Source organism: Saimiri boliviensis, chromosome 4 (genome assembly GCF_048565385.1).
Source record: "Saimiri boliviensis isolate mSaiBol1 chromosome 4, mSaiBol1.pri, whole genome shotgun sequence".
Taxonomy (NCBI): domain Eukaryota; kingdom Metazoa; phylum Chordata; class Mammalia; order Primates; family Cebidae; genus Saimiri; species Saimiri boliviensis.
Window position 1 is genome coordinate 34,295,200 of NC_133452.1, and position 24,507 is coordinate 34,319,706.

General features: G+C 33.6%; 1 protein-coding gene across 17 annotated transcripts in view; it reads left to right on the forward strand.

Moving 5' to 3' along the window:
* The window catches only part of AHI1 (Abelson helper integration site 1), a 226,017-nt gene that overhangs the window by 42,097 nt on the left and 159,413 nt on the right, over window positions 1-24,507 (forward strand). For 16 of the 17 annotated variants that reach the window (XR_012517180.1, XR_012517181.1, XM_074397418.1 and 13 more), the window contains 9 exons: window positions 2,557-2,742; window positions 3,810-3,962; window positions 6,589-6,721; window positions 11,210-11,333; window positions 16,098-16,327; window positions 18,093-18,202; window positions 19,310-19,428; window positions 22,014-22,144; window positions 23,453-23,593. Coding sequence is in view for 15 of the 17 variants with exons in the window: in XM_074397418.1 (XP_074253519.1) it covers window positions 2,557-2,742; window positions 3,810-3,962; window positions 6,589-6,721; window positions 11,210-11,333; window positions 16,098-16,327; window positions 18,093-18,202; window positions 19,310-19,428; window positions 22,014-22,144; window positions 23,453-23,593 (1,327 nt within the window). In the remaining 2 variants the exon portion in view is untranslated. The remainder of the gene's footprint in view (window positions 1-2,556; window positions 2,743-3,809; window positions 3,963-6,588; window positions 6,722-11,209; window positions 11,334-16,097; window positions 16,328-18,092; window positions 18,203-19,309; window positions 19,429-22,013; window positions 22,145-23,452; window positions 23,594-24,507) is intronic. The other variant, XM_074397416.1, reaches the window with a different exon arrangement.

Sequence of the window (24,507 nt, forward strand, 5' to 3'; positions counted from 1 at the left end):
TAAACATAATGGCAGGATCTTGGCTGAATCTTAGCTGTTTATGCATGCTAAGCAGCATATTAATGTAAACTGAATTGCCTGGTTAAATTAAAACGATCTGTGGAAAGTATGATTTAGAAGGTGGGGAATATCTTTATTTAATTACCTTGATGAGCTTTGGGGAGCGTAGGAAGGTTTATGAAGGGAGTCTCGAGTGCTTATTATTTAATGACTGAACATACCTATTATTCCATTTTGAACTGTTCTTTAACCCTGTGTGTCATTTGACACGGATCACAGTATTACCCGCTCAACTTAATACCTCCATTGTCTTTACATTCTTTCCTAAAGGGGTAGGGGAAAGATGGGCTGTATGTTGCCATCTCTCTTTCCTTGTTGATGCATCATTCCTGAACTCATCATTCCTGAACAACATTCTGGATTTTGCCTTTGCCACTAAAGCTTCTCCAACCAAATCACTAATGATTTATATTTGCCAAATGTATTGAACATTTTTTAGTTATTTTGTCACATCTATGCATTTAACATACCACTCTCTTGAAACTCTGTTACCTTGGTTTTCTTGACACCGTGATTTCCTAATTTTTCTTACACCAGTCTTTCAGTTTCCTTCATGGTCTTCTACCCACATCCTACTCATGGTTTCGTCTTTAACCCACTTTTCTGGGAACCACTTTTCTCACCTGTGCTTCAGATTTGTAAATGCAGTCACTTACAGGACATTTCAGCTCAGATGACTCATAGATATCTCAGATTCCCCCAAACTGAATATTCTTGCTACTCTCTCTGCTACTTCAGTTGGTGGTACCACCATCTGTCCACTATCCCGGATTTATGAACTTAAGAGTTACACTGTTTTGGTAGCCACAAGTCATGTGGCTGTTCGAATGCAAATTAAATATAATTAAAAATTTAGTTTCACATTTGTGCTAGCCATACTTCAAGTGTGGGGTAGCCACATGTGGATTCTTTACTGGTTAGCACAAATGTAGAGTATCCTTGTCATTATGGAAAGCTCTCTTGGACAATACTCTTATTAGAGTCTTTCTTGACTCTTTTTTTACTTTCCAAGTTACATAAGTCTACAAATAACCATTGTTAAATATGTTCCCTGCACTCAGTGCCTATTCTTCTAATTTAAGATACTTCCATGTTTTGTGTGAACTGTTGGAAAGGCTTCAAACTATCTTTCCGCCTCTATTTTGTAGAGGACATAAAGGTTAGAAAGATATTTCATTTCCTATTTACAGTCATGGTCTAATGAAAGAAGATGTATTCAGAGTTGGTAAGATTTTTATTTTTCCTATAAAAATCTCCATTGAGGGCCAGGCGTGGTGACTCATGCCTGTAATCCCAAGACTTCTGGAGGCTGAAGTGGGCAGATCACTTGAGGCCAAGAGTTCAAGACCAGCCTGGCCAAGATGGCAAAATTCCTGAGTGTATTGAAAATATAAAAATCAGCCAGGTGTGGTGGCATGTGCCTGTAATCCCAGCTACTCAGAAGGCTGAGGCATAAGAATCACTTGAACCCATGAGGTGGAAGTTGCAGTGAGCCGAGATTGCGCCATTGCACTCCAGCTTGGATAACAGAGCAAGATTCTGCCCTCCACCCCCAAAAAAGACAAAAACTTCTATTAAGTTAGCTTAAACATAAGTTTTGTTTAACAGGGTTTTTAAAATAGACTTTTGAAAGAAGATACACTTAAATATTGGAAAAAATGTGGCAAATGACCTGTGAGTGAGTTATCTTAAAATGATTTTAACTTTTTAAAAATTTAAAACATAAAACTTTAACCATTAAAAATACTGATATTAAACAAATGGAAAATTTGTATCTTGTGTAAATATGCAATTTAATCTTTATCATAATTATCTCAAACAAATATATATTGATAATCTCCTTTGTTCAGTGTGAAATCTGGCACAATAGTGTAAATGCTGTACCATCAGTCTGAAATTGTTGTACAGGTGAAAAAAGAGCTATCAGGAATTTCCTCTTTTTTTTTTTTTTTTTCTGAGAAGTAGTCTTGTCCTGTCACCCAGGCTGGAGTGCAATGGTGTGATCTTAGCTCACTGCAACCTCAGCCTCCTGGTTCAAACAATTCTCCTGCCTCAGCCTTCTGAGTAGCTGGGATTATAAGTGCCTGCCACCATGCCCAGCTAATTTTTATATTTTTAGTAGATACGGGGTTTCACCATGTTGGCCAGGCTGATCTCGAACTCCTGACCTCGTGATCTGCCCACCCCAGCTTTTCAAAGTGCTGGGATTACAGATGTGGACCACCATGCCTGACCAGTAGGTATGTAGATTGCAGTAGGTATATAGAATATTTTCCAGTAGGAAAATATTTTAAAAGCCATTTGGGTTACGTTTTGTCAAAAATGATCTGGAACTGTGCTTAACCAACTATGTCAATGTTCCTTGCTTTATAAAACTAAAGACATTTCAGCTTGCCATATTAATCTTTTTAAAATGTTTCTGACTTTATACTATTGCTTTGTTGGATATATTTATTTCCAATGAAGATAACGTTTTATATGAATTCTTATTTTAAGCTTCTGGGAGCCAATGGAAATGCAAACATCAACTCAAAACTTCGCTTGCAGCTATATTGCCCACCTACTAAGACTCGATCCCAATTAAGTGTTGTTGAGGTGTTTGAATGGTGGTCAAAATGTCCAAGAAATCGTTACCCATCCACACTGTATGTAACTGTAAGAGGACTGAAAGTTCCAGACTGTGTAAGTTAATAGTACATATAAGTGTATATCCTCTATTGTTGAAATGGTGACATGTTTGTCGTTTCTTAAAAGATAAGGCCTCTAATAATTATTTTAGTAGATTTCTGGGATTATGTATTAAGCCTATAATAGCTGCTATTTAAAAGATGCGTAAATGAATTTTAAATATGAAATGCAGCTTTTAGTGTTGGAAAAATGTTTCATTATAATTTGGTTTTCAAAAATTAAAGATAAAAGTTGATTTAAAGCAAGGGTTGAAAAATATTTTCTATAAATAGCCAGATAGTAAATATTTTAGGCTTTGGCCCTGTAGCTTCTGTCACTTTTGCCTTCAGAGTGTGAAAGTAGCTACATAGACATGTGTAGGCAATAACTAAACAAATGTGTGTGATATGTTCCAATAAAAGTTTGTCTATAAAAACAGGTAGCAGGTTAGATTTGGTGTGCGGGCTGCAGTTTGCAGACTCCTGATTTCTGGGTACATTTTTCACAATATTATTCAAATAATCAGTATGTAATGTTTCTACTGCTGTTTTTCGTAGATTAATACTATAAATAATCTTAGTAAAGAATTGGCCCTAAAATAAAAAACTTCTGCTTTCATCTTATTTCTTATAAGACATTAATTTTTCAGGTCATTTGAACATTCTGTAGCTGATAGATATTGTCACTACAGAGCTGATTTGCATTGGTTTGGATGGAGTTAAATATATTACTGAAAAATTAGGATTTTTAAAACTTTAGATTTTTATGATACTGGTTTTGTGATTTTAAAGCCAGAGATATGGTAGTATATCAGAGCCATGACATAACTCATAGGTGTCATAAGCAGCCTTTGTAGTCATATTTTTCCCTCTGAAACTTTTAAGGATTTTTGGTTATATGACTGTAATTTTAAGCAGCTTTTCATTTTATTTACAGTAATGTACAAATAAATGTAGAATTTTTTCTGGATTACATTTTGAAATATTTTTATATTATTTGTTTCAGTATTTTAAAAACTATATACTAGAAAAAGAAAAAGGTGAACATGATGTATAAATTTTCACGTTTTAATGCATATTTAGATAAAGCCATCATACCGCTCTATAATGGCCCTTCAGGAGGAAAAAGGTAAACCAGTGCATTGTGAACGTCAGCATGAGTCAAGTTCAGTAGACACAGAACCTGGATTAGAAGATTCAAAGGAAGTAATAAAGTGGAAACGACTCCCTGGGCAGGTGAAGTGATTGATAATAGTGGACTTTTTTAGATGTTTACTTATTACCTTAAAAACTTGTTTTTATAAAGAATGGAGTGGTTTATTTTACACATATAAGCTACGACCAGATGAAATTTATCCAAAAATCTTAATTTATTCAAACATCTAATGTAGAAATAAGAACTTACTATTCTTACTTAGTCATCTTCATTTTCTGTATTTTATGTCACATTTTACTTTCTTTTTGAAGCCAATTTTACAGATACATTTTAAAATCACTTCCAGTTAGAATACTTCAAGCATAATAATATGGAGAGAATAACACTTAGATTATGCCCTTGGGGAACTTCCAGGTTAGGTAAGAAAAGAAAGCAATTACAGTGTTGTTCATTTTCAGATATACTTCAGAGAAGTCTTGAAAAAATGTAGATATAAAGATGATTGTACAGATCAGCAGTTCTCAAAGTGTAGTTTGGAGACCTCCGGGAGTTCTGAGTTCTTTTCAAGGGGTCCTTGAAGTCCGTTTCTTTTCATAATGATTCTAAGGTGTTATTAATCTCATTCAGATTCATTCTGTTACAAGTATGTACTAGCATTTTCTAGAGGCTAAATAACCTGATACCACAAGAGAGTGGAAGCAGTTATGAAAGTCTAGATTTTATTAAGCTAGACATTGAAGTTAGCAAGTTATTTTTATTTTATTATGAAAACTTTTTTAGCCTCTGGAAAACATTTTCAAGAATGTAAAGCATCTCAAAACTAAAAACGTTTGAGAATTGCAGATATGAAGAATGTGAACTAGAATGGTGGAAGAAGGGCTCATTCAACAAAGGAGCTTGAGATAGACTAGGATGGCCAAGGTAGGGGTTGAGTGAAGGAGAGACAAAGAAGGTTATTTCATACGAAGGCAAAGTTGTAAATAAGTGGGAAGGGACCTGTTGTATTCATTAGGCACTCAAAAGTTTGACTGGCTGGAAACTAGAGTTTGTAAAAGAGGAGATAAAGTAGTGTAATGGATTAGGCCCACAGTCTGGAGTGTCTCAAATGGTAGCCTAATACTTGATTGTGAGGGATCTGAGGACTAATAGAAGGTTTTTGGGTGGTTGAGAAAAATAACAATTGTACTTGAGGATGAATTAATGCAAGCAATGGCATGGGGAGATCTCGAAATAGTAACATCAGAATTAGATGGAAGTCATTGATGTGTGAGATGATGAGGGTCTAACTGTGGATTAATGAATATGAGAGACAGAAAGTAAGAACCAGGATGATTTAGTGACTGACAAGGGAGTAAAGGAGGGGAAAGAGTCAGAGCCTTTGAGGACCTTTATTGTTGTTATCAGACATTCATGAGTGTCTCTTCTGGATAGGGCGCAGTGTCAAACCCTGAGAATACAAAGAACATGGTAGTGGCTTCAGTGTTTTCATTTTCAGCCTAGGTGATTGGGCACAGAGTTTTTCATAACTACACTTCTTACTCTAGGAGCAACAGCAAGTGGTTATAAAGCCTCCTGACATTTCTTTTCATTTTTGTTCCCTTGTTACCCTACTCTCCCTTTTCTTAGTTATGTGGATGGAGAATGCAGAGAAAAGATGGGTAGCATGAAGTCTGGTACATACTTGACACTTAACAAATTCTGTTGAATTTTTCACATTCCTAGTAGCTGGTCATAATGCTGCCTCCCAAGTTACTGCTAGATCTTGGTACTATTTGTGAAAAACCTGGGACTGGTCTGTAAAGCGTGCTTTTGAAGTAACAGTCTTTGAGTAGGTCCATTAAGCTAGGCTTGACCCTTTGAATAATACTTATTAGCTGTATGTAGCTAATAATGGTTACTCTTAGCTAATAGTAGCTACTCACAGGATGGCTGTGATGAATATATATTCAAAGACATTTGTAACAAAACACAACTTTCATGGCATATAGTAGAAGCCCAGTGTACATTTAATTCAACTTTTTAAATTATAAGAAACAGAAGAACTAAGGCTCACTGAAGGTTGGGAGAGATAGAATTAGGTAATAATTAAAATAAATAAAAGTAACTGGTATTTTCCACAGTAGATATTAATACCCAGAAAATTTTGGCTTCATCTGGTAGTAGAGGGTGAAAATATTAAAATTTTGAAGAAATTGTAATAATGAATGAGACCAATAAGGGTTGATTAGTTTGAAAATACATTTTGTAAAGCAGCCAAAAAGGGTTATTATTTTAAGATAGGCAAAAAGAAAATGAGCATTCATTTAAGACTTGTGGTCTTAAAAAAAGCTTGTGACTTTAACAAAAGTGACTTACTAGTGCTGTCATAGAATAAGACTGTGACATACATTCTTTTATGTAGCTATATAGAAGCAATGTGGCAGTGACAGCTTTAGAGTATCAGATATTGAAATTTTTCTATTCATATTTAGGTGAATTAAGTATTAGTTAAACATAAAGAACAAATTCACTTTAAAAATTTCATGGGAACTCATTCTCTGTTTGCAAAGTAATTTACTATGGTTTTTCAACATTCTGCATGCTTGTTTTTCTCTTTCTGTGCATCATAATAAAAGGACTTAAAAAAACTACAGTAACTGAAATTTAAAACTAGCCTTTGCATTTTAATGTTTTCTAATTTATACTTTTTAAATCTATGTTTTTTAGGCTTGCCGTATCCCAAACAAACACCTCTTTTCACTAAATGCAGGAGAACGAGGATGTTTTTGTCTCGATTTCTCCCACAATGGAAGAATACTAGCAGCGGCTTGTGCCAGCCGGGATGGATATCCAATTATTTGTGAGTAATAATCCTACCTGTTTAATCTGATCGTAGTCTGCTTAGAGAACATTCTTTAGTTTTTTAAATTCATGGAAATCTTAACTTGAGTCATCCTCTGTACTACTAAATTAAAGAAAACAGATTTCTTCAAGTAGAGAAAGTTCTTTTATAATAATTTTACACTTTTCTGTACAATAACTGTTCAGAAGTAGAATGAGAATGATCAGATGAAAGATGGTAAATTTATTTTTAAAACATGCAGGAGGATTTTTGTAAACATTTTGTATTTTAAATATAGAAATTTAGGACCATGTTTAACTATCATGGGGAACATTATTCCAATATGGCTAGTTGATAGCAGTGATGATTTGAGTTACGAAAGCCTCCAGATTTGTTGTGCAGTAGAATACCAATAATTGACTCAAAAGTACCTAGATGAAAACTTCTCATTATGATAGGGAAGTCAGCAGAGAGGCCAAGAACAGTTATTTCTGTAGCTTTAGAGACTTTTTAAAGTGAGCATTATCATACTGTTCTAGACGTAGAAGCATTAAATACTCTCTCCTTTACTTCTGACTCAGTAATAAAAACCAGTTCTCCTCTGTAGAAGTAGCCAGCTCCTTGTGGATGTTTGCTATAAACACAGTAGATCTTACGGAACTTTTCTCAGCTTAACACAGTTTGCTATTACTTGATTAATTCCCCACCCCCTTTTTTTTTTTTCAGCAGGGACTCATAATTGACTTGATTGGCATTTATTAAATAGATATTGCTCCCCATGAAATAGTAATAAATTTTAAAAATAAAAAATTGTTTGCGTAGTTTGATTGCCATTATGCTATTTTTAAAATTCACCAAAAACTTATATGTAGGGGGAAAAAAGATTCTTAAAAAATGCTCTGGCCAGGCGTGGTGGCTCACGCCTGTAATCCCAGCACTTTGGGAGGCCGAGGCGGGCAGATCATCACGAGGTCAAGAGATCGAGACCATCCTGGCCAATATGGTGAAACCCCATCTCTACTAAAAAATACAAAAATTAACTGGGCGTAGTGGCTTGCGCCTGTAGTTCCAGCTACTGGGAGGCTGAGGCAGGAGAATTGCTTGAACCCTGGAGGCGGAGGTTGCAGTGAGCCAAAATTGCCCCATTGCACTCCAGCCTGGCACCTGGTGACAGAGCAAGACTGTCTCAAAAAAAAAAAAATGCTCCTAAGTTATTAATAGTAACTAATTACTATTCAGTTACTTATTTCTTTTGGATAGTGAAGGAATTATTTTATTCTGATTTTATGTTTTAAAAACTTTTGTAATAAATATGTTACTTTATGCTTAAGTAAACTTTCTTAAAATGCTGCATAGATTTAGATATTGCTTAAATCTCAAAAATAGAGGAGGAGGAGGAATCTTTATCTTTGGTTTTGTACTTCTTGATTATGATGTGTCTACTTGGAATTCCTTTAACTTGTTGAATGTGCAGATCAATGTTTTTCACAAATTTGAGAAGTGTTCAGTCATTATTTCTCGAAAATGTTCTGCTCTGTTTGCCCCTTTGCTCTTTCTTCTTCTGGGAGTCCCATTATGCCTGTGTTGGTACACTTGGTGGTGTCCCACAGGTCTGTAAGACTTTTCTGTTTTTCTTCATTCTTTTTCTGTTTTTCAGACTGGATAATCTCAGTTGACCTATTGTCAAATTTAGTAGTTCTTTCAGTTTAGATCTTCTGTTGAGCCCCTCTAATGAATTACTTATTTCAGTTATTGTACTTTCAACTGTAAAATTTCTAGCTGGTCTTCTTTTTTTTTTTTTTTTTAATCATTTCTGTCTCTTTATTGATAGTCTCTTTTTTGGTGAGAAATCTTTTCACACTTTAATTCTTTAGACATGGTTTTCTTTAGATCTTCAAATATGTTTATAATAGCGGATTGAAAGTCTTTGTTGAGAAAGCCCAGTATCTGGGCTTCCTCAGTTTCTGTATGGACTACTTTCTTCCATGTGCATGGATCACTCTTGCCTGTTTTTTCCGTCTCTCATAATTTTGTGTTGAAAACTGGATGTTTAATACAGTGTGACAGCTCTGGAAATCACATTCCCCCTTTTATCCCCTCACACCCACCCAGGATTTATTCTAGCAGTTAGCTTAGTGATTTTGGACTGATTCTGTAGTCTTTCCTCTTTGTCATATGTTACCATTGATGTCTATGCTCAGTTAAGTTAGTGGTCAGACCGAGACCACTGTTGTGATTGTACAGAGATTTTTAAATGCCTGAGTGCATAGGTCTACTGGTCTTTGCCAAGGGCTCTGTGTGTGTTAGGGTATACATACTCGAATGCTTCAGTAGGCAGTTTACAGCTCTCCCATTAGCTTTAACATTCTATGTGAGCTGAGACTCCTCAGGTCAGCCCAAGTGAGAAGTAAAGCCTCTCAGGTCTTTCTTGGGTGTGCATACTCCCCTCCCATGCATGTGTGGGAATCTGTCTAGATACCCAGGAGTATTTTGGAGCTTTTCAGTGTTCCCTATGGACATCTCATTCCCAGTTTTTTTGTTTTGGTTTGGTTTGTTTTTTGCTTTTTGTTTGTTGTTGTTGTTGTTGTTGTTGTTGTTGTTGTTGTTGTTTCATTTTAAGTTCTTTGGTGAGCTTCTTCTTAGCCTTGGGACCAATGTCTTAGGCAGCTGTGATATTAAATGATGCCACAGGTTGTTTTGACATGCACCCTAAAGTTACGGCTGTTCTCCCAGAGCATGCTGTGAGCCAGGTCAAATAAAGACAGGACCTGAGAATGGATCTTTCATGGAGGGCCAAATAGTAAGAAGTCTTTGGGGATGGAACTTTGAGGGAGCTTCAGACCTGTTCTGCCCCTCCAGTGGCTGCTAGTCTCCTGATTTTTATTGGTTTTCAAGACTACTTTAAAGTTTGAGACAGGAATGAGAACTTTACAAGTTAAAACACCATAAAGCTCAATGTTCTTACCAAGATTTAGCCATTTTTCTCAAGTACTCTTCAAATTTTTTGTAAGCATTGCTTAATCTTCAGAGTTCTGACAACGTTGATTTTTGACAGTTTTTGCCAGTGTTCTTGTTGCTTCTGCGGAGAGGAGATTTCTCCAAGACTCTTAGTTTGCTATTCCATAAGTGTAATAGTCCCCCTTTTTCTGTAGAGGATGTGTTCTAAGACACTCAGTGGAAGCCTGAAACCTCAAGTAGCACTGAACCCGATTGCCATCAGTAGAAACACATCTGCTCATATTTTCCACCCACAGATTTGTATCTTTTCCATCTTAACAAAGCACTTACCATGCACTAAAGGCCATTACTTTTGTATTGTAAAGTATGACAGTAAAACTAGCACAAACCTCTTTTTCCTTCTTCACCATTTCACAGATAGAAGATTTTTACTGTAGATCCTAGCAACCTCAACATATGATTTTTTTTCTTTCCTTTTTGAATCAAGAACTTTCACTAAAAGTAGGTACTTGGTGGTTTCTCTTTTGGCATATGCCAATTGCCAACATTATTACTCTTGCATTTGGGGCCATTATTAAGTTAAATAAGGCTTCCTTGAACAGCAGCACTAGGTGTCAACCAGTCTGATAACTGAGACAGCTACTAAGTTTGTAGACAGTTAGCTTCTATAGCATGGATACATTGGACACAAGATAATTCACATCCTGGTCAGATGGAGCTGGATGGCACAAGCTTTCATAACACTACTCAGAATAATGTGCATTTTAAAACTTATAAATTATTTATTTCTGGAATTTTCCATTTAATATTTTCAGAGCATGGTTGACTGTGGGTAACTGAAACCACAGAAAGTGAAACTGCACATTAGGGGGGACCACTGTTATTTCTGAACTGCTAAGTATTTGCAAGGGCAATTGATTTTTACCACTAGATGGAAGTAAAGACTTGGAAACTTTGTTTTTCCGTGTTAAGTTTATTATCTTAGATTTCCTTCTATGTTTAAACATATAGTAAAATACCACAGTGCTTTGTATGTCTTATTGAGTAATTGTTAATTCCATTATTATCCCTGACTACTATCCCTGTTCATTTTAGTATTAAAATTTACTTTTGATAATAGCACAATATAAATTTCTCATTACTTCAAATAATTAAATTTTTGGTTGGCATTTGGTTGATTTTCAGGTAAAATAAAAATTAATGAAAGCACAAATTATAGAATATTTTAAGTGAATTGCAATGTAAATGTTATGTATTATTCAACTGATAAATTTATTATTAAAGATTCTTAGGGAATTTCTTTAAAGAAATGAAAATAATTGATAATTGTAGCAAAATTATAACTGATAATTTCTCATGTGAATTCTTGTATAAAGCAAATGAAAAAGGATTCTTAAGTAAATTTTTAAATTTACACTGCAAATGTCTTTGGTTATAATTTTACTACAGACTGCTTATGTCTAAATAATATTAAATTATGCATTTGTATATTATTGGATTAAGGATCTTCTGTCTGGAAACATACTAATTTCTAAATATTTTCATTAGTATATGAAATTCCTTCTGGACGTTTCATGAGAGAATTGTGTGGCCACCTCAACATCATTTATGATCTTTCCTGGTCAAAAGATGATCGCTATATCCTTACTTCATCATCCGATGGCACTGCCAGGTTAGTATCCTTGAGAAGTACTTATGTGCATGCTGCTTGCCATCAAGGAAAGCAAAGAGAATATAAAGTGATATAACTACTCTTATGCTCCAGTCATATTTTACCTGTGAAGGGACTGTCATAAATATGCATTGTGCAGACTGATTCTATAAATTACATTAACACTTTTTAAAGACATATTTCCTTAAATGTCTTTAATTTATGTATCATATTTCTAGTCCCCACCATTTTTAAGTGATCATTATATAAACTGATCAATGCTTTGAGATGGGGTTAGAGGTTATTAAATACCTGAGATTTTTCCTAGAGCATGAGCTCTTGGTGGCAGTGATACTGTCTTCACTGCTGGCTGAATTTGCACAGGCTAAGAATCCAGTGGTGCTCAGTACATCACAGTAGGGGAAATAAATAAATATGTACCTTGTATTATAAAAGTTTTATAAATTGTTAAACATTTGCATTTTTCAGAATGTCAATCTTAAAAATAATGTAACCCTTTTCAATTTAATAAGTATCACAATGAAACATTTTAAAAGCTAACTTTTCAAGTTTCATTTATACTTTTTTAGTTGCTTGTTCTGCCTTGAGTGTGTTCTAAAAATACTGTTAGTTTTCAGGATGCTTTTATATACTTAATTTGATTCTGACAACTATTAGGTAGATACACATTATTCTCTCTACACACTAGGAAACTGACATGTAAACAGTTGAGATCCATGCTGAATTCGTTGTCATTTACTTCTGCTTCCTACTTTCTTAACACATCATGTTACTTTTAGTGTTGGGACCAGTTTTACTGGTCTTGCCAACCTCCTTTTCTGTGTGAAAGGTCTAATCAAGATGTTATCATTATTGGTTAGTTATTATTTAAATGAAAAAGATGAAAATTAGTAACAATTGACTTCCTTCGTGGTAATGCTGGGAGCCTACTACTGCTCCCTTTTGACAATATCCTTGAGAACCTGTCTGATCTGATGCCAGGCCATACTAGAAAACAATACATAATTTTGATAAGGGGTGATTTTGGATTTCTAAGTCTTAATATCACCTAAGCCGTCATCTCTACTGAGGAATCCTTTTACTTATCTTCACTAGGTTTTCTTTTCTCATTCCTCTGGCAGCAGATCCAGACCTTACCATGAACATTCTCCACAGTAAATTCAAATCTTTCCACTTCATTAGATGACTATCTTCAATTTAGATGAAATTTAGTCAGACATGAACATCATATAGTTCCCTCTGATTTCCCTCCTAATATCTATAGATATGTCCACTTTTATCTCTGTCCATCTCTTTTAACACAGAGGTTTGAGGCTTTTTAAAGGCTATTTTATTTATCTATGCTTTTAATCTCAGTCCCTGAAAAATCTGTATTACATCTACTAGTCTGATTAGTATCTTCCTCTCTGTTGATCGTGTCTTCTCATCTTAGAACTATGCTCAAATGGCCTTATCTTAAGAGCATCATTTTCACTTCTTCCTGCCTTCTATACTAGCCCACTATTTTTCTTTTTCTACACCGTCAGGAGCATTCTACACATACTGTCTTTATGTCACCCCAGTTAGTCTGGCTTGCTTTCCACCATGCTACATAAACTTCTTTTTTCAAGAGTTTGGCAGTTTCTTGCTATTTTTAAATCCATTTGGCCAGTTTAACTCCTGTTGTGTTTGCCTTCACTGTAGTAATCAAATTATTGACCAGTCTTGAAATATTTTGAATTCATGGTTTTCATTGACAACGTCTTCTCTTTTCTTTCTATGACTCTGACAAGTTCTATTCATTCTCTTTCTCTGGTTCATTGTCCTCTGCGGATTCTCTGTGTTTTATCCCCAGGATCCTTTACTTGATCATCTCCTGGTTTTATATGCTTATCCTAGTTTCTCTTACCTTCCCCAGCTTTGAATCTCGCTTATATGCTAATGACCCCTAGTGCGCGCCTTTTTTACTAATTTGGCTTCCTATTATATGTTTCCATTTGAATGGCCCATTGCCACCTCAAATCCAAAACCGAACTTACCAACCTCCTTAAATTTTGTTTTCCTTTAATTCTCTTATATGTATTTTAGTGACATCCTTATCGACCGTCTCCCAAGCTGGAAACTCAGAGTAGTGCTCACTCTTCTTTCTTTCCCGTCACTCCTTTCACATCTAACTAGCACTAAAGTCTGCTAATTCTCCCTCCTAAAAGGCTCACCATTTTGCCACATCCTCTCTATCGCATTTGCTTTAATTCAAAGCCTACTTCCCCTTGCTTAAATTGTTGCTATTGACCTCAGTGTTTAGGCTCTAGGTCCTCTTGTCTCTGCTGTGCTAAAAGTATCTTTCCATAGCTATCATTCATAATGCTTTAATTTTTTAAAAGACTTTACCTATTGCCCATTGAAAAATTTTCTAGTGCCTTAGCATAGCATAACAGGCATATTCCTCACTGACCCAGCGTTCTTTTCTCATGCCCTTCCCCTGTACCCTTTGCTTCACCCACATAATCTTTTAAAACACCCTTAGCATCTTATCTTCTTTGGCATCTTCATGCCTTTTGAAACTTACCTACTTTTTCTATACTTAAATGACCTTCTCCTACCCTTCCTGACTAACTCACTCATTCAACAAAAATTAAGTGCCTTTTGTGAGCTTTCATGGGTTTGTAGCCATTATTTAAAATCCATCTCAAATTCTATTATTTCTTGAAGCTGTCTTGAGTTTCCTCACGCAATATGTAGTATATTATACTAAAGCCCCCTTTTATTTTTCCTTATTTATCTTTAAAACTGATACTAATTTAGGACTCTTTATATCATAAAAATAGTATTGTGAAAGCATTAACTGAGTGAAAAGAGAAGCATTGTGGCTAGCATGAACAACAAGGAGATTTTTCAAAGAGGTAAGGAATGCTTGTAATAAATAAGCTATAGTCCAAAGGAAGATAATTAGAATTACAAATGCTCACAAGTGGCAGAAGTATGGATTTCTGTCCGTATTTTCTCCTTCTTTATTCCTGATGATCTGTGTCACACATTATTGTTAGTGTCTTCTAAGTATTTCCCACTTGGTTAGCTCTCTGCCGTATGGGTTTATCCTAAATCCCCTTCTTTAGTTATCCCCAGAATAATCTGTTTTTCTCAAATCAACAACTCCTATTACACTCAGAAAGACTTCTCCATATGTAATGGCTCCCAAACAGGCCTATATGTCCCTACTATTGCCTCTTTTCAAACATACGTCTTGACTTTGGTATGCTTTTTCTTTTCCAAATCTACTAATTTTTATGTGTGTGTATTCAGTCTTTACAAATTTGCATTTCTTTGTTCTCTATGATCTAGTCTAATTTTTTCCCCCAAATTCATTTATATATTTATTTTAATCTCAGATTCTACCATGGCCTGGGTAACAGACACCATCACTGATTGCAGTTCAGTTTTTACACAAAAAAACTTCACTTTTGTTTTTAAAATATCATGTCTGTTTTAATTACATTGAGCTGTTTTGAAGATCTATTTGCTTCATTTCTGCCTGTTAAATAGTATTTTAAATAATGCTACTAAGATTTATTACCAGACAACTGAGGTTATCTCTTAACTATCTTTTTAATATTTCTTTTAAATTCGTGGTTTTATTCTTCTAATAGGCATATTTTATATAAATATGTTTATTGAAAATATACTGTGGTAAAAAATGTTTGTGTAGTGATTCATGTGCCTTATTTTTACTCAAAAAGATGTTCTTTCACTTCCTCTATTATTAGTTTGAATTCTTAGTAATTGAAGATCATATCCTATATTATAAGCAGCTGCTGACAAAACTCATAGAATACTATTCTTGAATAGAAACTGATTTTTTTCTCTAATCAATAATCTTGTAACAGACTTAATTTGCTTTAGTTTTAAAGCAGTAACTAAAAGGATTAGTATAAATCCTCATATTTAAACTTAATGTGTTCTTCTAATTTTAATAAATTAACCAAATATATTAAGAAATCCAGTGCTTCACACTTATAAACCTGTCTGTTGGTAGATTTCACCTCATTTTATACATTTCTAGAAATGCAGAGTATCTAACAGTTTAACCCTTACAGTTTACTCATTTGTCAAGACTGTAGCAGTGACAATAATTTTTTTAAATTAGCCATTATTTAGAGGACAGGATAATGACTGTTAAACAAAGAGAGCTTGCTTAATGTAGGATAGTCTTTTCTATCAAAATGTCATAATTACTTTAATGTTATTATACTTGAGAATTCAAAATACAGTTTCAGTATCACTTTTAAATCTTTGAGATCTTCATTTTTACTATCTAGGCTTTGAAATGACAAGTATAAAAGTTAATAGACTATGCTATTCTCTAAACCCCATGAATAAACATTTTGTAAAAGTGGTATACATAACCTAAATGGGAAATCATTAAAGTTTCTTCTTATATATTTTTTGTGTATATTGAACTAAATGCAATATTTTACTAACTGTTCAATGTGTTTAATCAATGGTAAAATAGGTTTTAAAAAGTTATTAATTTTACAGTATAGATTACAATTAGTGGGTATAATATGCTGGATAATAACTATAACAAATAACTTTGTCAAAATGTGAAAATTCTAGTCATCAAATAGGAGATCATCATTATATTTTTTATTGTTTCAAAACTTGGTTTACCATTGGTTGTTTTCACTTGCTTCCTTAAGGTTCATTGGTTGTGTTGGTTCTTAGAAAAACTGTCAAAAGAAACTTCTACTTTTCAGAAACATTATGTAACTTCTTATCCTTTTCCAGGATATGGAAAAATGAAATAAACAATACAAATACTTTCAAAGTTTTACCTCATCCTTCTTTTGTTTACACGGCTAAATTCCATCCAGCTGTAAGAGAGCTAGTAGTTACAGGATGCTATGATTCCATGATACGGATATGGAAAGTTGAGATGAGAGAGGATTCTGCCATATTGGTCCGACAGTTTGATGTTCACAAAAGTTTTATCAACTCACTTTGCTTTGATACTGAAGGTATGTCAGAGACTATGAATGAAGACCAGTTATGTGAATAATTTTTTTACCAGAATAATAGTTATTTAAGCTTGCAAGGGTTATATACTGTTGATTATACCTATTTAGGCTTATGCTTGTTTTGCAGGTCATATGATTGATTGGACACTGAGGGAGTTCTGTTTGTAATTTTTAAGTTATTAAATTCTTAAATATTTAGATTCAGTTGATCTTTGCCATAACAACCAGTTATGTGCCAGATTTCATAAATATATTTCTTTGAACTGGTGATTATCATTCTTAGTTTTTTTTTTTTAAGAATCTTAAAATTTACAAACATATAGAAGGGAAATTTATAATTATTTAAAGTTTTATCTTTATATAAGAATAACATAGTGGCAGGGCATGGTGGCTCACACCTGTAATCTCAGCACTTTGGGAGGCCGAGGCAGGTGGATCATGAGGTCAGAAGATGGAGACCATCCTGGCTAACATGGTGAAACCCCATCACTACTAAAAATACAAAAAATTAGCCAGGTGTGGTGGCATGCACCTGTAGTCCCAGCTACTCAAGAGGCTGAGGCAGGAGCATCGCTTGAACCCAGGAGACAGAGGTTGCAGTGAGCTGAGATCATGCCATTGCACACCAGCCTGGGCCACACAACGAGATCCATCTCAAAAAAAAAAAAAAAAAAAAAAGTAGAATATAGTTTGTTTTAAAGATGTAAAATACAAATCATTTTATTATCTGAAAGAATAAATTAATTATATCTATTAAATACTTTTTTCATAATCCCAGAGACTAGTCATGTAGGCTATCACTATAATTAATTGGTGTAGGATCCAGATCAAAAGGATAATACTGCTGATTTACCCATTTCAGCTATTGAGATGTTAATAAATTTGGAACATATTCAGGAAAGACTGAATAAGAAAGGTATCTGAAAATTAACTGTCATAATAGAAGTACAGATTATAAAGGAGAGATAAAGACTTTCTTCAATGTTTGGCCATAAGGTATCCAAATGTGCAAAAGAAAAAAAAAAAAGGAATTGGTCCATGTTACTCCAATGGGCAAAGGTGGGCCAAAGCTGTAGAAGATAGATTTTCTTTGTTCAGAATTAGAAAGAATATTATAATACAGGAAGCAGTTCACCAATTGAATAGCTGTTTTGTAAAATGCTGAATTTACAGTTGCGGAACAGCCATCTGTTAGTGGTGGTGTTTGAGATATTCCTGAGTGGGTTTGAAGTTGAACTTGATGGTCTCTGAGGCCTGTCCACTTTAAGATGATTTGACTCCAAAGAATTGATGTTGAACTGGAATACCTGTTATTATTTTATTCATTCCCTGATCATTTGAAGAGTTTCTATTGGGTCTCGGAAATTATACTAACACTATATATTAGAATATAGGTATTTTTCTAGGAATACAAAGCAGATTTACAGGTTAATAAAGATGAGAAATAATGTTACATGTTGGATGGTTCAAATTATTTGGCTTTGGAGTATGAGCCATATACACATGTACTGAGAAGCTCATTTCTTTTTGTAGTTCAATTCAGGTAAGTGACAAAGGGAAATAAGTCATCAAAAATAATTTAAGAGAGAAAAGAATTCATTTAAAGGTAATTGAGATTTTGTGAGTTGCATTTTGCTTTTTGGATACCTTTTAACAGCCCTTCAATTCTTTGACTGTTTTACTGGGGTATGGTTTCCTCCAACTTCCTATTATTTGTTTCTAACTCTATGTGAGGTTCATAAGTAAGTAATCTTATTTTTCTAAGTAGGTCATCATATGTATTCAGGAGACTGCACAGGGGTGATTGTTGTTTGGAATACCTATGTCAAGATTAATGATTTGGAACATTCAGTGCACCACTGGAGTATAGATAAGGTATAAAATCATATTTCATATTTTGGGATTCAAGGAAGTTGGAAAAAATCCAGTCATATGACTTTAAGATAGGATGTAAGGACATTCTGTTCTCTCATTTCAAGATTTTTAAAATTTTGGCCAGGTGTTACTTTCACTTTTTTATACCCCATTTGCACTATGGCATTCAATAATTCATTGGGTGACATTTATGCTAAACTGAGATGTGTGTTACATTATCATTGATAAGTAATAATTTGTTTTTTGTTATTAATATCCTTTTTCCTTGGTCCAATAATATCTCTAAGAACAGTATTCTCAGTATTTTATAAACACTGGTGTCTTTCAGAATTATGTAATTATTATGGAGGTCTGTCATTTGATCACAATAATTGTTTCATTTGAAGTTTGCTAAATAGAAACAAATGAATAAGTTCTTTGATTTTGGGGCTAGAGTGTTTTTAAGATAGCTTGTATGTTAAACAATTTTGTTAGTGTACATTTTTTACTTTTTACTTAAAAATACAAATGAATCATTAAACTTGAATTTGTTTTATATAAATGGATTCAGTTTCTGGCTAACATGTTACACCTTTGTTCTTCAATTTTTCATAATATGACAGTAGTTGAAAAAAGATACCCTACGTGAAAAGTAGTTTCCAGTAACTGCAGTTAAATCTGTCGAGTCTGTCAGATCTGTTTAAAAAACAGTCCCTTCTGTTTTTAGAAATTCTTGTATAAATAAGAATAGAAACTTGAAAAATAGTTCTACATGTGGTTTTGGATTTATAAAAATTGGAAGCTTCCTTATGTGATTTTAAACAAAAAAATTAATGTTAGAAGATGAGTTTGTTGGAAGTGCTTCTTGTTTGGCACTGACTAAATTTGGGGAAAGTGAACATAGTACAAAAACACATACTAATTAAACATGGCATTACATAACAGAAATATAGTTCATGAGCTTTATTTTCAACCTAAACTGAAGTTACTCTGAATCCTTTTGCTAACAATTACAAAGCATCCTATACAGCAGAATTGGAAATGATATTTTAAAATTAATTTTGTACCTGAAAAAAAGCTTAACATTAGACAAACTTTTCATTATTAGTATTTTTTTTATCATTTTAGGAAATTAAAGAAACTGAGTTTAAGGGGGTTCCAATTAGTTATTTGGAGGTTCATCCCAATGGAAAACGTTTGTTAATTCATACCAAAGACAGTACTTTGAGAATTATGGATCTCCGGATGTAAGTATATTTCATTATTGACAGGATGAGTACTCACAGAATAAGTAATGAATTAAATTATATTTATAAAATGCAATAGTGGTTCTCAACTAGGGCAGTGTCTCCACACTTACTGGGGATCATCTGGCAGTATCCGGAGATTTTTTTTTTTAATGTTACTTCTAGTATCTAATGAGTAGAGGTCAGAAATACTGCTAAGCATCCTACAGACCACAGGACAGCTTCCCTAAAACAGTTATCCAGCCCAAAATGTGAATAGTTCTGAGGCTGAAATGTAGTTAGTTGCTTTTGTTTTCACAATTTAAAAAAAAAAAAAAAAAAAAAAAGAAGCTTCTGTCTTCTACAATGATACTGACTGTTACTGATATCACTATGATACTGTTATAGCATTAGTATAATATGATACAACTGAAGGAGAGAGTTTTGATTTATACGTCTGTGTTTTTTTCTTTATTTCCAAATAATAGTGAATGTAGGGAAATATCCTTACTGAAAAAGGCAGAAGCAATGCTGGGAAATCAGCATGGACTTCTAGTACACTTTTGTTGTGGTGTTAAGAGTTTCTGTAAAATAAATGAGAGAAAGCTATTTTATTAGATTTCTTTCTAGTATTTAGAAAGGCAAATGTAATTTATTTTAGTTTAATTTAATTCTGTATCTTTTTCGGGTTAGCTCTTATACCCTTCAATATTTATGTAAAACATTTCTGGGAACTGTCATGGATGCTGTGGGAGAATAAGCAAAATTAAACCATTTGTTTATAATCTAGCTGTGTACCTTCAAAACAAAACCAAAAAACATTTAATTAAGCTAAAATGTGAGACTTCTAGGACTGGAAGCTACTTTTTTTTTTTTTTTTCTTGTATGTAGCATCCGTGCCATACCTGGCAGCTAGCAAGTGTTCAATATGTATTTTAATGAATATAAATTTTTAATAAAAGGACTATATTTTTCACAGCAGCAAAAAAGCTGACAACTATAATATAGTCTTCTGTTAAGGGCTCTATTGAGAGGCTGCCATTTAAGCTCAGTCTTGAAGGATGGGTAGAATTTTGACAAGATAAAATATTTCAGTAGAATAGAAAACAAAATAAAGTTCAGAAGTGAAATAATAGACGTTTAAAGCAGAGTGAGTTAGTCTATATGAGCATAGGTTCTTGGCAAGGAATACTAAGAGAGAATTTTAAGCAGTATAGTGTACAGCTTAATATCATGCTTGGGCTCTGCAGGACATCCTATTTAAATACTGCGTTCTCTACCCCTTTACTAGCTGATCAATCTCTCCATGTGCCTCTTTTCTTATCTGTTAAATGAGAGAAATAATACACCATATACATAAGGGTTTTGTTGGGGAATAAGCAACTTAATGCATGTAAAGTATTTAAAACAGTAAAGCACATAGCAAGGACCCTAGAAAAGTTAGGCTCAGTAACTCCAGATCTGGGAATTTACATTAAGAAAATAATTATAAAACAGTACAAATGTTGTAATATGTATATACACACAAGATTATTTATAGAAATTGTATTCATGGTAAGGGAAAGCTGGAAACATTCTAATGTCATCCAACAATAGGTTTAATGTACCCATTAAAATGTTTATATATAATCTATATTTTCTGACACGAAGGTCCGTTGTGACTTATTTTTGAGTGAAAACAGCAGATTACAGAGCAGTGGATCTAATATTCTCTCTGTAAATCAGGGACGATAATAGTACCTACCTGGCACAAAGTATGTGCTTAAAGGGTGGTAACTATTATTTCATAGTGAAAAAATATGGAAGGCTTTGTACCATATTTAGTAAGATGATTTAATAATATGTTTTATCTAATTTTTTCCGAGATCAAATATTCCTTTTATTGTTTTAAAAATTCATCAGGTAAAAGAAACTATGAGCATAAAAATTATTATTATTATTACTTTTTTTTTTTTTTTTTGAGACAGGGTCTTGCTCTGTCACCCAGGCTGGAGTGCAGTGGCACGATCTCAGCTTACTGCAACCTCCACCTACTGGGTTCAAGCGATACTCCTGCCTCAGCCTCTGGAGTAGCTGGGACTACAGGCGTGCGCTACCACACCCAGCTAATTTTTTGTATTTTTAGAAATGAGGGTTCACCATGTTAGCCAGGATGGTCTCGATCTCCTGACCTCGTGACCCGCCCACTTCAACCTCCCAAAGTGCTTGGATCACCCAGCAAGTATAAAAATTCTATCCATTTTTTAGTAAACAGCTCAAATGCTACTTCCATAAAGTAGTCTCTCTTTCTCCATAGTTAGAATTTATTTCTCTTATCCAAGTTTGAAAAGAACTCTTCTGTTTTTCTTTTGTAGTACTTTGTACGTCCACCTTCTATTTTACATTGACATGTTTCTTCTCTCCTGCTAAATGATAAACTCCCTGGGCTCCAGGGACTAGCTCTTCTTTATTCTGTATCCATTATATTATAGAATGTCTCCCATATGACAGATTCTCAAAAAATATTTGTTGAATAGAAATTAAGTATTTAAGAGAAAAAATTTTCTACCACCATTCATTTCCATGGTTAAGACAGTTAAATTTGTAAAATCTTTTTTTGCTTATAGATTAGTAGCAAGGAAATTCGTAGGAGCAGCAAATTATCGGGAGAAGATTCATAGTACTTTGACTCCATGTGGTACTTTCCTGTTTGGTGGAAGTGAGGATGGTATAGTGTGTGTTTGGAACCCAGAAACAGGTGAATATTTATGGAACTTTAAAAGTAATTTGGGGAGGTACAGGGGTTTGAAGAAGTATGAAAATTCTACCATTTTATGGAATAATTTTCAAGGATATTCTGATTTCAGGTTTTCAATTATGTTTTTTAAGATTAGAAAGCCTTTAAAGGAATTCAGGTACAGCCTAAACTTGTATTAAATTCTGTTCTTTATTGCCTTAATATCTTTATGGATTTAGAATTTCACATTATAATTTAAGGTTTGTTCTTTCAAGGTCTGTGATGAGATACTGCTGATCTTAGAAAAGTATTTAATGAAGACCATAATGCAAAGTGTAAAATGTTACAAGCTGAATTTGGAATATGACTAGGCAGACAAATTGTTAAACATCTATCATATATTTTCATTAGTAACAAACATACCTGTGAAAGTTTTGATGTCTGAAACTTAAATAGCAAGTTACCCGAATTATTGCAATTCAGTTTTTTTTTTTAATAAACAATTGCATTGGGAAGCTCACTTATGCCTCACCTTTGCTTTTCAAAAGAAAAGCTAAAGCTACATGAATGTTTTTAATAAGAAATTGAGATAATTTTATAAAATTTACTTTAAAATTTCTTTAGTGAACAGTAGTTGATTTTTCTTTGTTTGTTTTCTTATTCTTTCTGTTAGGCATTTAGACTAATCAGCTAACTTAGGTTTTTGTGTGTTTTATTTGTTTCCTGTACCATGTTTTGATGCTTTTGCATCAATCCAATAGCATTAAGTCTCTCTCACCTACAATAAATGAATCTAGATTCTTTGCTTTTTGACTCCTGATTGATTTTTTGGGGTTCCACAGACCTCTGCTTTAGACATCGTTTAAGCCATAATAATAGGTATCTTTCAAGCAAATGGGTACCTCCAACAGCCTCTAGAAAAAAAAAAAAAATGGAAAAGTTAATCGTTCACCAAAACTTACCCAACTAGAGTTTCGCTAGTTTTAGAGTCCTGTAATTTCTCCCATAGTTCTACCTAGAGTTCTCTGTTATTTGGAGTTTGCCTAGCTCTGTCCAATCTCAGAGTCATACCTCTCTACTTCTTTCTATGCCCTTTGTCTATATTTTGTGCCTTGAAAACCTCCTGGAAGAGGTAGAGAGTAGAAAGAGGAGGGTCAATGGAATGCAAAATAAAGATAATTTAATACAATGTTAACTCAAACATTTATAAATATTTGAGATTTTCACATAAATATGAGCATCATTACTATAAATATTTTCTAATAAATGGCAGAATAATCTTTTAGCAAGACATATCTGATATACATTTTTGAATCTCTTTTTATTTAGGAGAACAAGTAGCCATGTATTCTGACCTGCCATTCAAGTCACCTGTTCGAGACATTTCTTATCATCCATTTGAAAATATGATTGCATTCTGTGCATTTGGGCAAAATGAGCCAATTCTTCTGTATGTTTATGATTTCCATGGTAAGTCTACCACTTGCTAAGTAAAGAATTTTTAGAGCAACCTTTACATTTAGACTAAACCAAGAATCAATCTGGAATTTAAATGTTGACAAAAGTACACATAACAATTGTGCACTTATGTTGGAATCACAGAAAGCTAGCCACCAATTTCTTTGTAAATCAATTTAAATAAATAGAATTTACCTAAAAATTATTTGGGAATATGTTAACTAAATTTAAAAGGTAAATAACCCTTAGGAAATACAGATCTTTAATGTTTGCAGTTAACTAGTGAGTTAGTATTTTATCCTATGTTTTTACTAAAGCATATAGTTTTAATAAGTTGTAGTTTTGAGAGTTTCTTAACATAAAAAGTAGGGGTAAATCACATGTCAGTGAAAACATCACCTGGAATGAGAAATTGAATGTCTTTCAAGCTCTGCAACTACACTACTCTATCATTACTGGGAATGATAAGGAAGTAAAAACTTTGGATACATTATTTTTCCGGTACAATATGGTATTCTAAGAATTCTTTGGAGTTATGCTGGTTTTCACATATTTCTTTAATTTCTGTCCTGAAATTAGGATGCCACTCTTCTGCATTCTACTATTAGTGCTGTCATTCTCAATATTGCAATTCTTAGTTAGGCAATTAAGTTATAAATCTGAAGTTATTGATTATAGTATGGATTATATTACGCCTTCCTGGGTGAATTATGTTAGAAAATAATGTGTAAAATCAGGATTTAATCTTATTTTAAAGAACTTTATAGAGAAGAAATAATTTCTGCAACATATACTCAGAATTATATAAACTATTACTTATGGTAGAATTGTCAAATGACACAGTACCATTTACTATTACAAGCAGATGTTAGCAAAAATAAACACTGCCTGATTATAGGAAAAAACAGATGGATTCCTCACATTAT